This window comes from Galeopterus variegatus, unplaced genomic scaffold (assembly GCF_000696425.1).
Source record: "Galeopterus variegatus unplaced genomic scaffold, G_variegatus-3.0.2 Scaffold3392, whole genome shotgun sequence".
Taxonomy (NCBI): Eukaryota; Metazoa; Chordata; class Mammalia; order Dermoptera; family Cynocephalidae; genus Galeopterus; species Galeopterus variegatus.
In genome coordinates this window covers 68403-81240 of record NW_007729503.1, presented here as the reverse complement: position 1 = coordinate 81240, position 12838 = coordinate 68403, and the positions used below count along the sequence as shown (strand labels likewise).

The following is a 12838-nucleotide window of genomic DNA, read 5'->3' as shown; positions in this document are numbered from 1 at the left end:
GTGCAGCTGTTTTTAAGATGCCAGTTCAAACATTATTTGCAATTAATATTGACACACCTTCCATGTTGTCTGTGTTCATTTATTTCTAAAGTTGATCATGTGTCCTATATATTTTTATTTAGGCTACTTAAACGTCCCTTGGAATTTTTTTTCCCCTGACAAAAACTTTTACAGGTTATTTTGTATTTGGACAACAGATGACCTAGGGACCTAAGATATTGTTGAGGGATAATGAAGTTTATATATTAAGTTTAAACAAAAGTTAAAGGATTTGAAATTTAACTCTTGCCATGACATTTCATTATGATTCTACGCTAGTATGTACCAGAAGAACAATCCAAATGGATTTTTGAACTAAAAATTTTCAAGTATAGACCTGTATTTTCATACACTACATTTTCTGATGGTAGGGCGTTTGTATTTAGTTTTACATAAAACAGTCCTTGGAACTTTTTGTTCTTACCTATGAATATAAGCTAGTTTTTCTTGCCAGTTTAAAGGGCAATGTGTATACCAGTTAATTTGCAAAGCATGTTTTACAAGGCCTTTATCATTTGTGTCTCTTAATATAGAGTAGAACAATATCTCTTAAATAGAGTAGAACAAAGATTTTTAACTTTATATTTTAGAGATAAAACCTGAGGCCCAATCAGGTTTTGGACTTGCTAAAAGTAACACAGTGATGGAACCAAGCCTTCAAATGAATTCTCATAACTAAATACTATCTGTTTTTTCCTACCTCTCAAAATACCTTAATAGTTCAAATTTAGGGGTCAGTGAAAACTACAAATACAAATATAATCTAATTTTGAAACAGGTTCCAAAATATTTGTTTAGTGTGTTTTCAGTATGTTTCCATATTTACTAAATCCCTAGAATGACTCTTCTTCAAGACTGTTTCTGGAATGTAATCTTTGAAGAGCCTGAATTTATTTTTAGCACTTTGATATATCTATTTTACAACTACATTTCTAGCTCCTTTAGATGGAAAGAGTATGCACATGATAAATATAAATACTAAACTTTGGGAAATGGTGCTCACTTCAAATATTTTGTGCTATTTTTTCTTCCTTTAATGTTCTTGTGGCCTGTACTTATAAGTTTTTGGCTTGGCCTGGAAAATGTGGTGGCCATATGTTGTTCTATTGATATTCCCCGAAGAAGTCTGGGAATCAGGTAGGGTAGGCTGGTTAGAGATCTAACTATGTATATTTTTGTATTATTACTTTCTCTCCTTTGCCCTTCCACCCTCAGTTGTTCTTTTCTTGCTTTGTCTCCTTATTCTTTTTGTTGTTGTTCTGTTTTTCCCATGATTTTTTTTCTATGTTGCCTTTAACACATGATCTGATAGAATTTCTAAATCTTTTATATAGAGTATTTAGGTTTAAAAGAATGCAGATAAAGTGAATATGGTTTATCATAGTAACAATAGGATGCAACAGGGACTCTTTATCTGGGAATACTTGTGAGAGAAGAATAGATTTTTAGAAAATGTTGCATGTGACCTCTATGGCATATTACCAGAATTTCAGACTTATTAGTTCATAATTAGATTCAGGAATTCTTGAACATTGATGACATATGAAGCTACTGCTTCATTGTGTGCTAGTCAGATTTGTATTTTCAACTTGTAAAGAAATTATCTTGCACTGAAATAAACTTGGACATCAAAAAGGTCAGAAATGGGTTTGATCGGACCAATCTAAGATGGCGACTGTGGAACTAGAAACCAACCATACTCCTAATCCCCCAGCTGCAGAAGAGGAGAAAACAGAATCTAATCAGGAGGTTGATATCCCAGATCACTATATGAAACTCCCTCTACAGAACAGATGGGTGCTCTGGTTTTTTAAAAACGATAAAAGCAAAACTTGGCAAGCAAACCTTCGGCTAATCTCTAAGTTTGATACTGTTGAAGACTTTTGGCTTCTGTACAATCATATCCAGTTGTCTAGGAATTTAATGCCTGGCTGTGACTACTTACTCTTTAAGGATGGTATTGAGCCTATGTGGGAAGATGAGAAAAACAAACAGGGAAGACAATGGCTAATTACATTGAACAGGCAACAGAGACAAAGTGACTTCGATTGCTTTTGGCTAGAGACACTACCGTGTCTTACTAGAGTCTTCTGATGTCTACGGTGATGATGTATGTGGAGCTGTTGTTAATGCTAGAGCTAAAGATAAGATAGCAATATGGACTATTGAATGTGAAAACAGATGCTATTACACATATAGGGAGGGTATACTAGGAAAGGTTAGGACTTCCTCCAAAGATAGTGATTGGTTTTCACTCCCATGCAGACACAGCTATTAAGAGTGGCTCTACCACTAAAAATAGGTTTGTTGTTTAAAAGGACACCTTCGGAGGATTCTCATAGGAGACTGTGTCAAGGAGTAGAGATTTGGAAGCTGAACCAAAGCTTCTTCAAAAGCAGAGTGGACTGCATTTGAATTTGATTTCCATCTAAATGTCACTGAAATATAAGAGAAGTCTCATTCGCCTTTGTCTTGTACTTCTGTGTTCATATATTTTTTAAAATTTTGGCTAGAGTGTCCACTATCCCAATCAAAGAATTATAGTACACGTCACACAATCTATAAATGTGTTCCTAGCCCACTCTATAATAACTTAATTGAATTACATTACAAACACATTTACCCATCTGCAGTATTCAAAAAATAACTTGCATTTGTATACCTTATTGGAAAAAAGTTCTGTTTATGTTCCCTTGTATGCAGGAGGATATTTTGCTGGTTTGAAAGAGTATGATGCATACAGTTTTCCAGCAATTTTCTGTTTCTTTCTACAGCATGGTATTTGCCGTACTCTTGCTGATGACTGCTAGATTTTAATTTGTTTCCCTACTTGATAACATTAGGGACTCTGATTTCAGTTTCTCATTTGTTTTGCTTTTGTTTTTTTCCTCATGTAATGCTAGTGAAGGATCCAGGAATGTGACATAAAGTTGGAATAAACATTAATTTTGTGCATTCTTTGGTAATTTTTTTGGTTTTTGTAACTACAAAGCTTTGCTACAAATTTATGCATTTCATTCAAATCAGTGATCTATGTTCATGTGATTTCCTGAACATAATTGTGGATTATAAAAAATGTAAAATCATAATTACATTCCTAAGTAGAATTCATATGATATGTCTGTTTTCGTATCTTTGTGCTATATTTTAACACTTTGGATTACTTAGGTTATTTTGCTTTGGTTAAAAATGGCTCAAGTAGAAAACAGTCCCATTTATATTAAGGCAGCATACAAAACTATAAATAAAATGTGTACTATGAATTGTCTTTTTTTAAAAAAATGGTAAGAAATGTCAGTTTTACTTATAGGACTGACGGTGGGAATCTCTAGGTTATTTGTTGTTGGAACTTTAGTAAGGGCTTTTGAACATTTATCAGAACTTGTAGGTTCCTTAAAAATGTTTATATATACAAATATATTTAACCCTTTTGCTCTGTGTGGGAAGCCATTCTTTTTGATCCTTGATTTATGCAACTTACAAATTGGTTTATATTTAAGTAGAAATTGCTTTGGATTAGGCTGAGTTAAATTGCATCAGCAACAGTCATAGTTTAAAGGAAAATTTTAAGCATTTTATTCCAGGATATTTATAAACCACCTATTGTAAAATCAATGTAACCACTTAATATAAAATTAAGTAATACAGGTTAATCGAACATTTTTCAGGTAATTTCTCTCTCTGTCTCCCCCCACCCACCCCAACTTGCACCAAAAAAGCACAACAGTGCCTTGTTACTGAACAGGGTAGTGCTGACATTTTCATTCCCATCACATGAAAAAAACAGTTTCTTACTCTTTAGGGTTTTCTTCTTTTGTACTATTAAAAAAAAAAAGGAAAAAATTTTTGACTGTGCTCAAAAGGGAATTATTTCAGAAACATTTTAAATATAGTTAAGTTTTCTATAAAGCAGTTTTCAGTTATGTAAAAGTTTGATCTAATACTATAGTAAAATAGAGTGCAGTTGTAAAGTGCATTTACAGATGAGAATTTAATAATTTAAGTTCAGATAGGATAATATTTTTAAAGTGTTCATTGAAATTATAATATTTCATGATGTACCTGCCATAGGATATGAGAGTTGATGACAGAATTATGTTATAAAAATGGAACTGTAGCCATTTGCATGCAATCCATTTCAAGAAAATGGTCATCAAGTGCAGATGTTTGAAATAGGGTCTTATCAGTTGATTCTGATATAATCCTACTATTTTATTTTTTAATTAAGCTTTAAATCTATAATAAAAACTTGAATTATTTCAGACTTTTTTGGGTATGCATTTATGTAAATACTTTGTTGTAGCAGTGTTTTAGACTTATCTGAGGAATTCTGTGAGTTTCCACTTCCCCTCCCCAACACACACATCATTATTCAGACATCTTAGATAACGTTCTGTTGATTCCTGTCAATTAGTCAAAGTATGAGATTTTGGAGTTACTGCATTTGAAATTCTTTAGCTCAAATCACTGAGGACCCCATTTTAAAATAATCTCAAGTCTTACTATTTTGCTTCATTTTTAATATCTTCTAGTGACAGTGATGAAGAAAAGAAAGCTAGAAGAGGCAGATCTCCCAAAGGTGAATTCAAAGATGAAGAGGAGACTGTGACGACAAAGCATATCCATATCACACAAGCCACAGAGACCACCACAACCAGACACAAGCGCTCAGCAAATCCTTCTAAAACCATTGATCTTGGAGCAGCAGCACATTACACAGGGGACAAAGCAAGTCCAGATCAGAATGCTTCAACCCACACACCTCAGTCTTCAGTTAAGGTGAGAATTGTAGGAGTTTACACATTATACATGGTTTTATTCTTATTAACTCTTTTTAGAATTCTTGCATTAGTAGGCTTGGGCATTTCTAGGCGATCATATTAATTATAGGTCATCTGGCATGTATTACTGAGTCATTAATAGTAAGAAATCTCTTTGGGGGAAGAAACCTATCCAATTGCTGAATGATTGCCTATGCACTTTTTATGAAAGTAGAAATGACACTTTTGGTTCATTTGGGGAAGATTGTGAATCAGAATATAGTGTATCTGTTTCCTTCTAGACAATACCATTGGTTACCAAGCACAACTAGGTTCAGTTAAGGAAAACATGGGAGTATTTGGAAGTTTTAAGAAATGACAAAAGAGGGACTAAGGAGATATAGAGGGGAAATGATCTCATTTAACGTATAGGTAGTTCCTATACAGGGATGCTTATTTGCCTCATAGTCATTACCGATCAGTATCAGAAGCAGTACCTCTTGTACCTTCTTCATTTGTTTTTATTCACAGAAAAGAAATGCATCTACTAGGTAGCTGGCTACAAGCTAGTCTCTTGAACAGAAATCTGCTGAAGAGGGAGATTGCCTCAGAAGACTAAACTGTTGTTTGTCACTTTCCCCCACTACTGTTTACCCAACTTGTGTCTTTGCAACAGAAGTAGTTAAAAACTAGGAAAAACATTTTTCTAATGTATCCTGCAAATTGTAGGTGACTGTAAAAATAAAGGTAGGCCTACTTAGTAGCAAGAACAAGTACTGCGTCAGCTTTTGCCATATATCTTCTGGACTGGTGTATGATTTAACCCATGTTGTAATCTTTTTAGTTCTGATGAAAACATCAAAATTATAACTCAACTTTAGTTATCGTTAAAGAGATGAAATGGGTCTGTTATTTCTAAGAAGAAGTGTGGTCTTAGATTTCCCCTCCTGTGGATATAGTTAGCTTACTGATGGCTGTAGAGGCTTTGGTAGATAGTCATTTAAAACCCCAATACATGATGGCTATCATAGAGAATTCATTTAAGATTACATGACCAAAATCATCCAAACTGTATAATTTTTTTTAACAAGTTGAGACTTTTATCTCATATCCTGAAGTACTTTAAATATCAATTTCTTTTTTGGTTTTTTTTTTTTGGCGGCTGGCCAGTATGGGGATCTAAACCTTGACTTCGGTGTTACAAGGCGATACTCTTACCAACTGAGCTAACTGGCTAGCCCTTAAATGTCAGTTAGTAGTATAGCCTGAATATATGTCACTATGCCATAAATACTTTATATTTGTAGCATAAGCTTTTTGTTATTATGTTTTATTACAAAAGAATGTCTAGAAGGCTGAAGTTCTTGAAAAGTTTACCACCTGCTTCAGATCTCTTTCAGTTTAAAGGACTTTTCAAACCACAATACAGTATTTTAATCTTCAGAGCTCAAATTAACATGCCAAGGAACTTAGTGTTTCTCTATTGCCTAACAATTCAGTTCTAATTTAACATGTATATATTGCACATATAGGACATAGGTATCAGGGTGGTTAGCACTATGGAGAAGACAAAAATAGTATTGGAAGTCTAGGACCCTTAGTTTAGTTTGGGAACTCAGTTAGTATGAAGGAGTTAGATGTCAAGGTATATCAGGCAACAGAGAATTATACTAAATTGTGTCATATATAAGTATAAACACTAAGTATTTCTAAATTTCATAGAATTTTAGAGCTGGGTAGGATCCTGGCCTCTATTCCAGTGGATCTTAATCCTTGGAATTAACTAGGGAGCTCTGTAAGACTTTACAGATTAAGGTCACACTTTGGATAACTATGACTCAATATGTTGTGATAGGGCTGGGGCATATGTATTTTTTTTAATGATTCTGATACATAACATTAAGATTTGAGTGGGATTTGGGAAGCATGTTTTCCAGAGTGAAATGCAATAAAAAAAAAAAAGAAATGAGTTAAGAAAGAGAGTATGCATGTTAGGGACATTTACAGTTCTGGGAATAGAATTAGTTAAAAATATAAGATTTGAGTGGGATTTGGGAAGCATGTTTTCCAGAGTGAAATGCAATAAAAAAAAAAAAAGAAATGAGTTAAGAAAGAGAGTATGCATGTTAGGGACATTTACAGTTCTGGGAATAGAATTAGTTAAAAATGCTTACTACTTCTCCATAAGGATTCAAGGTCAGTATTCTTTTTTTCATAAAACCAAATCTATCCTTATTAAGACAATAAGGGCATTTATTTGTGTCTAAATTGGGAATTAGAGATGGGTAGAGCTGATTTTAGAAAAAATAGTAGAAATTTGTTTTCCAGTCTTACTATGTGTTTGTTTTCAGACTTCAGTGCCTAGCAGCAAGTCATCTAGTGACCTTGTTGATCTGTTTGATGGCAGTAGCCAACCAACAGGTAAGGTTCCACACTGGCATTTTCTTTTTAGTTACGTTGGTTTCAGAGTCATTTATAAAAATGCCAAATAAAAGATGGAATGAAAAATAAAATTATTTGTTTGCATTGTATTTTTTAAAAAATTTAGTGAGCCTTGAGCATTATTTGGGGAACTGTTTAATTGCCTAAATTAAGGGAGAAGAATACATAAATATTTGATAATCTCCCTCTTTTTAATATCTTTAGCACATATGATCTTTACCACTCTTTAAAACTACTGTGTTGTTTTTTTTTTTTTTGTCTTTTATATATGCTCAATTTCTCAGTTATCCCTTAAAAGAAATATACTCTATTTTATACCTTTTTCTGACCCCCAAGATATAGCAAAACCTTATTTGTGGTTGATAGTCAATAAATATTGGTGAGTGATAATAATATCTTCAGATCACTGTAATACTTACATTTTAATGATTCCTTATATCTAATTAATAGATATAATTAATAAATGGTATCCCTAATTAATAAATGGTATTCCAAGGTGTGGTATACCTTCCAAAATTTTCCCATGATCAAAGATTTTGGAGGCTTTATAGTTCCCATTTTTAATTTTTTAAGATTAACATGGAGAAACAAAAAATTACATTAAAACTGCTGCCTTGCTTACTTTGTAAGCAAAATGTACTGCTCTACCCATTTTAGTCTTTTCCTAAATTTTAATAATGGTTGTCGACATGGTGTGCTTAGAGTTCATTTAACTTTCGCTTGTTTAAGAAATATTTGTTGAACCACATACTGGTCTGGGTGCTTATAAAACAGAGTTCTTGCCCTCATGGAAAGGACAAGTGGAAGAAATAATTAATAGTCACAAATAGTTACCTAGTTACAAATATTCTGTCTGAGTACTTTGGAGGAAAAGTGTGTAATAACTATCTACCAAGCTACCTACCATATTTTAAGAGGGCTTCAGCAAAAGAAGAGATTACCAAGATTTTCTCATGGATTTAATTGATGATTTTTTCAGTTTGATTTCCAATATGTGCTAGATTTTGAGTAATTCCTGATAAATTGTTTTCAAGAAAATTGATATTTTAGGGTTGCGTTTGATGATTATGGAGTTTTAATAAACTCCTGTGCTACAATTAAAAATTCAAGAAATACAACTTCTGTTTAAAGACAACCTTTCCAAGCAAGCCTATTTAAAGTTCATAACAAATTAAAATGTAGACAGCAAGACTGGGGTGTAACTAATGTACAAAGTAAATCTATTATTCCTAGTTGGTGTGTAATGAGTTTTCAAAGCTGAATTGTTTTAAAACTTATATTAACATTTAAGTATAAGTGTATGATGGAAATTACTTTTCCTTGATAGTTTAGTACATGTAATTATTATAATATAAAGTTCCTATTATTTTCTCCTTCTTCCCTACTATCATAAAATTCTTGGAGTGGGACATCTGGTTTGACCAAGTTTGTGAGATTCTTCAATTCCCTTTCCCTTTTTTCTGTAACTGTATCTGTTCTTTTTTTTTTTAAAGATGACCAGTAAAGGGATCTTAACCCTTGACTTGGTGTTGTCAGCACCACGCTCTCCCAAGCCTGCTAACCAGCCATCCCTATATAGGGATCTGAACCCGTAGCCTTGGTGTTATCAGCACCACACTCTCTCAAATGAGCCACGGGCCAGCCCTGTATATCTGTTCTTAAAATTATTCTTTAAGCTTATTTGGACTATAATGTCCAAGGTTACAAACCATCTACATTAGTTGTTTAACAATTTATGTGCTGTCTTTTTGTATGTTTAAGGTTTGAACCGTAATACTAACTGGTAGTTAGCATGTAGTCATATAATACAGACGTAGTGTCACAGAATATCAAGTATTTTGGACTTCCTGGCATGAAATAATAAAAGGCTCCTTTCATGCATCTGTGGAAAGTTTTAATGGAGCAATCAGAGAAGAATTAACTAGGAAGGTCAGGTGAGTGGATGTCACTTTTTTCTTCGGTGATATCAAGATTACTTTGAACAGAGAGAATTATTAAATATCAACATGCTTCCTTTGCTTGGCAAGAAACCTTTGAGTGCTTTTTCTTCTCTAGTGCAAACAATAGATTAAGAAATTAAATAGAAGTAGCAATTAATATTAATATAGTAATTGAGACAAAGTTTGAATGAAATATAGGTTTCTTGCCTTTAAGTTTATCTTAATATTTCTAAAAAGCAACTGAACGTGCATTGACATCAGAAATTTTTTTAAAGTTATCTCCTATTTGAAACAGTATGTTTAACCAGTTTATGCAGATCCCCCTCCAGTCAGTACATAAATTTAGTTACTCCCAATCTCTATTTACATATTTTAATAATATATTTTAAATTGAATTCAGCAGTGAAAGACGATGGATATTAAATCTTTAGCACCTACAGATGAAAAAGGTGTAAAAATCTACCATATTAACATTGCTATTTGGTATGCCATTTGGGTGTCATTTACCAGATGTGCCCATATTTATAATAGCACCATCATGCAAGTAATATGGGCACGAACTGTAAAGCTAAGCAGATATGGCATCTGTACTGCTCACCAGATAAATATTTCCTCTGAGAAAATGCTCAGATTTTCTTTTTTGTGTGTTTTTACATTCTTCTTGTTAGCATCTTCAAAAGTATATATAGTAAAATCCTTGTAGAGTATCTTACCAAGTTTAAAAAAATATATGTGAAACCTCACTTTCAACAAGATTTACTTGAGACTATCTTGATAAATGTTCCATTGTAGCGATGTTCTTCTAAAACCTATACTCTAATGATGTTTTGGTGGCTTTTCCATGTAGCATTTCTAAGTGAACATGTAAAGAAATGAATAGAAAAAATAAATAAATATTAGAATTTCTCTAAGCTTAAAAGACAAATAAATGAAAATAAAGAAATGAATAGTTATTTAAAGTATTTAGAAGATAAGCCAATTAGAAATAAAATGCCTTTTTTTTAATGTATGTTTCACCTCTTTAAAGACAAGTCTGAGTTGTCTCCTTTGTGTCTTTGTAATTAAGGAATTTAGGTCTTGATTAATGTACTATTATTACACAAGGTAAGATATTTCTAGTATACAGTAAATAAGGTTGAAGAGAAAATACACCATAATAAAGGCCTTACATGACTTGCAATGTTTAGAATTTTTTTCTTTAAGAAAAAAACAGTTAAAAGGATTAATGTATATCAAATCCAAAATTTTCATTAGTTACGTACATTTGGACATGTTGCTTTGTACCCACTAATTAGTTGAGGATATTTACATGATTATGAACCACTTTGTTACATCAGTATACCAACTTATATATTAGAATTTGTATGAAGGTTGTCTTTAGTTTTAAGCCGTTTACTAAAAATAAATTTCTTTTTAGCATACTCTTCTTTTTACTGATTAAGTAATGCATGCTTATTTTAGAAATCACTTGGCGGAAATCAAGTGATTCAGTATAATTTAGATGTGTAAGTTAACTATTAATTTTGGTGAATATTCTTTTTTATATACATTTTCTATATATTCAGTCAATTCATTTATTTTATTTAAGCATTTATTATGTGACATGTCTTTTTCAGGCTTTTAGGTAGGATTTTTTTTTTCTTGTAAACTGCTTTTCACTCACAATCTCATGACCATTTCCTTAAGATAGTTGGTATTATTTAGAAAACTTCATTGCTTTATAATCCTACATTGTATATACTGTAATTTACTTAATCAGTCCCTTATTTTCTAGGTTTGGTTTTCTTGGTTTTCCCCCCAAATTTTGCTCTATTATAAATAATGTAGCAAAATAGGACTTTCAAGTTCTTCCAGTTTGGTAAAGTGAAGATAGTATTTCATTTTATTTTACAATTTGATGACTAAGTGAGTTTGGACACTTTGGGTATTTTTATAGGCCAATTGTGACTTGTCTATTTGTGTCTTTTGTTTATTTTTTCTATTGGAGTATTCATTCTTATTTTTTTAACTTCTCATATGTTATAGAAAATTCTTTGTCATATATTTATAATTTTTTTGCATTTTGTCATTTCTTTTAATTTTGTATGTATGATAATTACTCATGCAAGTTTTTTTCTTAATGTAATCTATATTAAAATTTTTGTTGAAGTAAATTTTCATGTATAATTTAAGCACTGTCTAGTTTACCTATATTTTTCTTGTTTACAGTATTGCTTTGGAAAATATATGTTCCCAGCTGGTGATTGTAAATAACCTCCTTGCTGCCCTGAAAAGGCAGATGGAAATGGTTCATTTATAATGACAGCTCTCATGTGGGAATCTTGAAGGATAGCTCTTGTGAAAATTAGCAGCATTCTTCCACATGCAGCAAATTTTGGTAGATTCTTTTATTTATATTCCCTTAGATAGAAGTTATCTGGGAAAATGCTTAAGTATAGAAAATTTCTGTTAAATTTAAGACATTGGTATGAATATCGCACATATAGGAGTGGATAGTCCCTCCTCAGAAAAACTTCCTAAATGAAATAAAGAGATTTTTAACTCTGAGACAGTTTTCAAAGTTGAAGATGGCATAGTATAAAGTACCAGTGGAAGCATAAGATGTGGCACTTCAAAAGATTAGGGAAAAATGTCATATCTTTTTCAAGGAAAGGTGGCTTTTATTTGTAAAATACCTATGTGCATATTTCCATTCTCTATTCCTAATACTCTTAGTCATGTTGAAGTCAAATTCTCTGAAATATAGCTGGAGAGGGATAATATTTGCTGTATATAAATTATAAACGTATAATTTCAGTTTAGTTGGTAGAAGGTGTAGCAGCAGAATAAGTAAAGGAGGTGCCTGTCTGAAATTTTAAATTAAGAATATGTCAAAATAAAATTTCTTACCCAGTTTGAAATTGTGATCTATAGTATTTAGTGCTTTTATCCTCAACATGACTTTTCTTTATAGCCTAGACTGGATAAGATTTGAAAATTCTTAACCAGTTTGGTGTAATAAGTTACATATTGATGTTTATTTACTGCTGGGATGAAGCAAATAAAAATAATCCCCAATATTCTAATCCCTTAATGTTATAGTAATTGATTAACATTCTATTACCAAACAGTATACTTTGTGCAATATTTTTAACATGAAGGAACATTACAGAAAACTTAAGCTGCAACTGCTTGCAACATTCTTCCCTGCTAATTTTTATTAATATTTGTGCTTGTTTATATAGTTTTAACATATACCTCATTGATCCTTTTGTGCTCCTCATCACATTTTATCATGATGTATGTACCTTTAAGGAAGAGAAAACCAGATCACTCTGATAATTATCCTTTGGACAGAGGGAAGAATAGATGTATGAACTATAGAGTTGGTAGGAGTGGACAGCCTTGGTTTTGGTTGGCATTCGTTCACTGGTGAGTGAAGATATATATGTGAGCATGTGCATCTGAAATGGGGTGAAGGAATGAGGAATTAGTTATGCCTGCTGATAGTAAATGTGTATTAAGAAGAAATACCAAGTACACATGTATCAGAAACTGATTTGTTCTTTTTATTACTGCTGGCCATTTATTAAGAAGGGGAGACGGTTCTAGTTTAATTAACCCAGTTGAGTGTAGCAGATGGGGCAGAATGTCTTGCAGCGATAAGACAATTCAGAA

At 32.2% G+C, this 12838-nt stretch overlaps 1 protein-coding gene and 1 pseudogene across 3 annotated transcripts in view; both read left to right on the top strand.

The window, feature by feature from the left end:
* The window catches only part of CLINT1 (clathrin interactor 1), a 59829-nt gene that overhangs the window by 37169 nt on the left and 9822 nt on the right, over nucleotides 1-12838 (top strand). For all 3 annotated transcript variants that reach the window (XM_008584865.1, XM_008584864.1, XM_008584866.1), the window contains exons 7-8: nucleotides 4572-4818; nucleotides 7151-7220. In XM_008584865.1, the coding sequence (XP_008583087.1) occupies nucleotides 4572-4818; nucleotides 7151-7220 (317 nt within the window). The remainder of the gene's footprint in view (nucleotides 1-4571; nucleotides 4819-7150; nucleotides 7221-12838) is intronic.
* LOC103600572 lies at nucleotides 1708-2354 on the top strand (annotated as a pseudogene).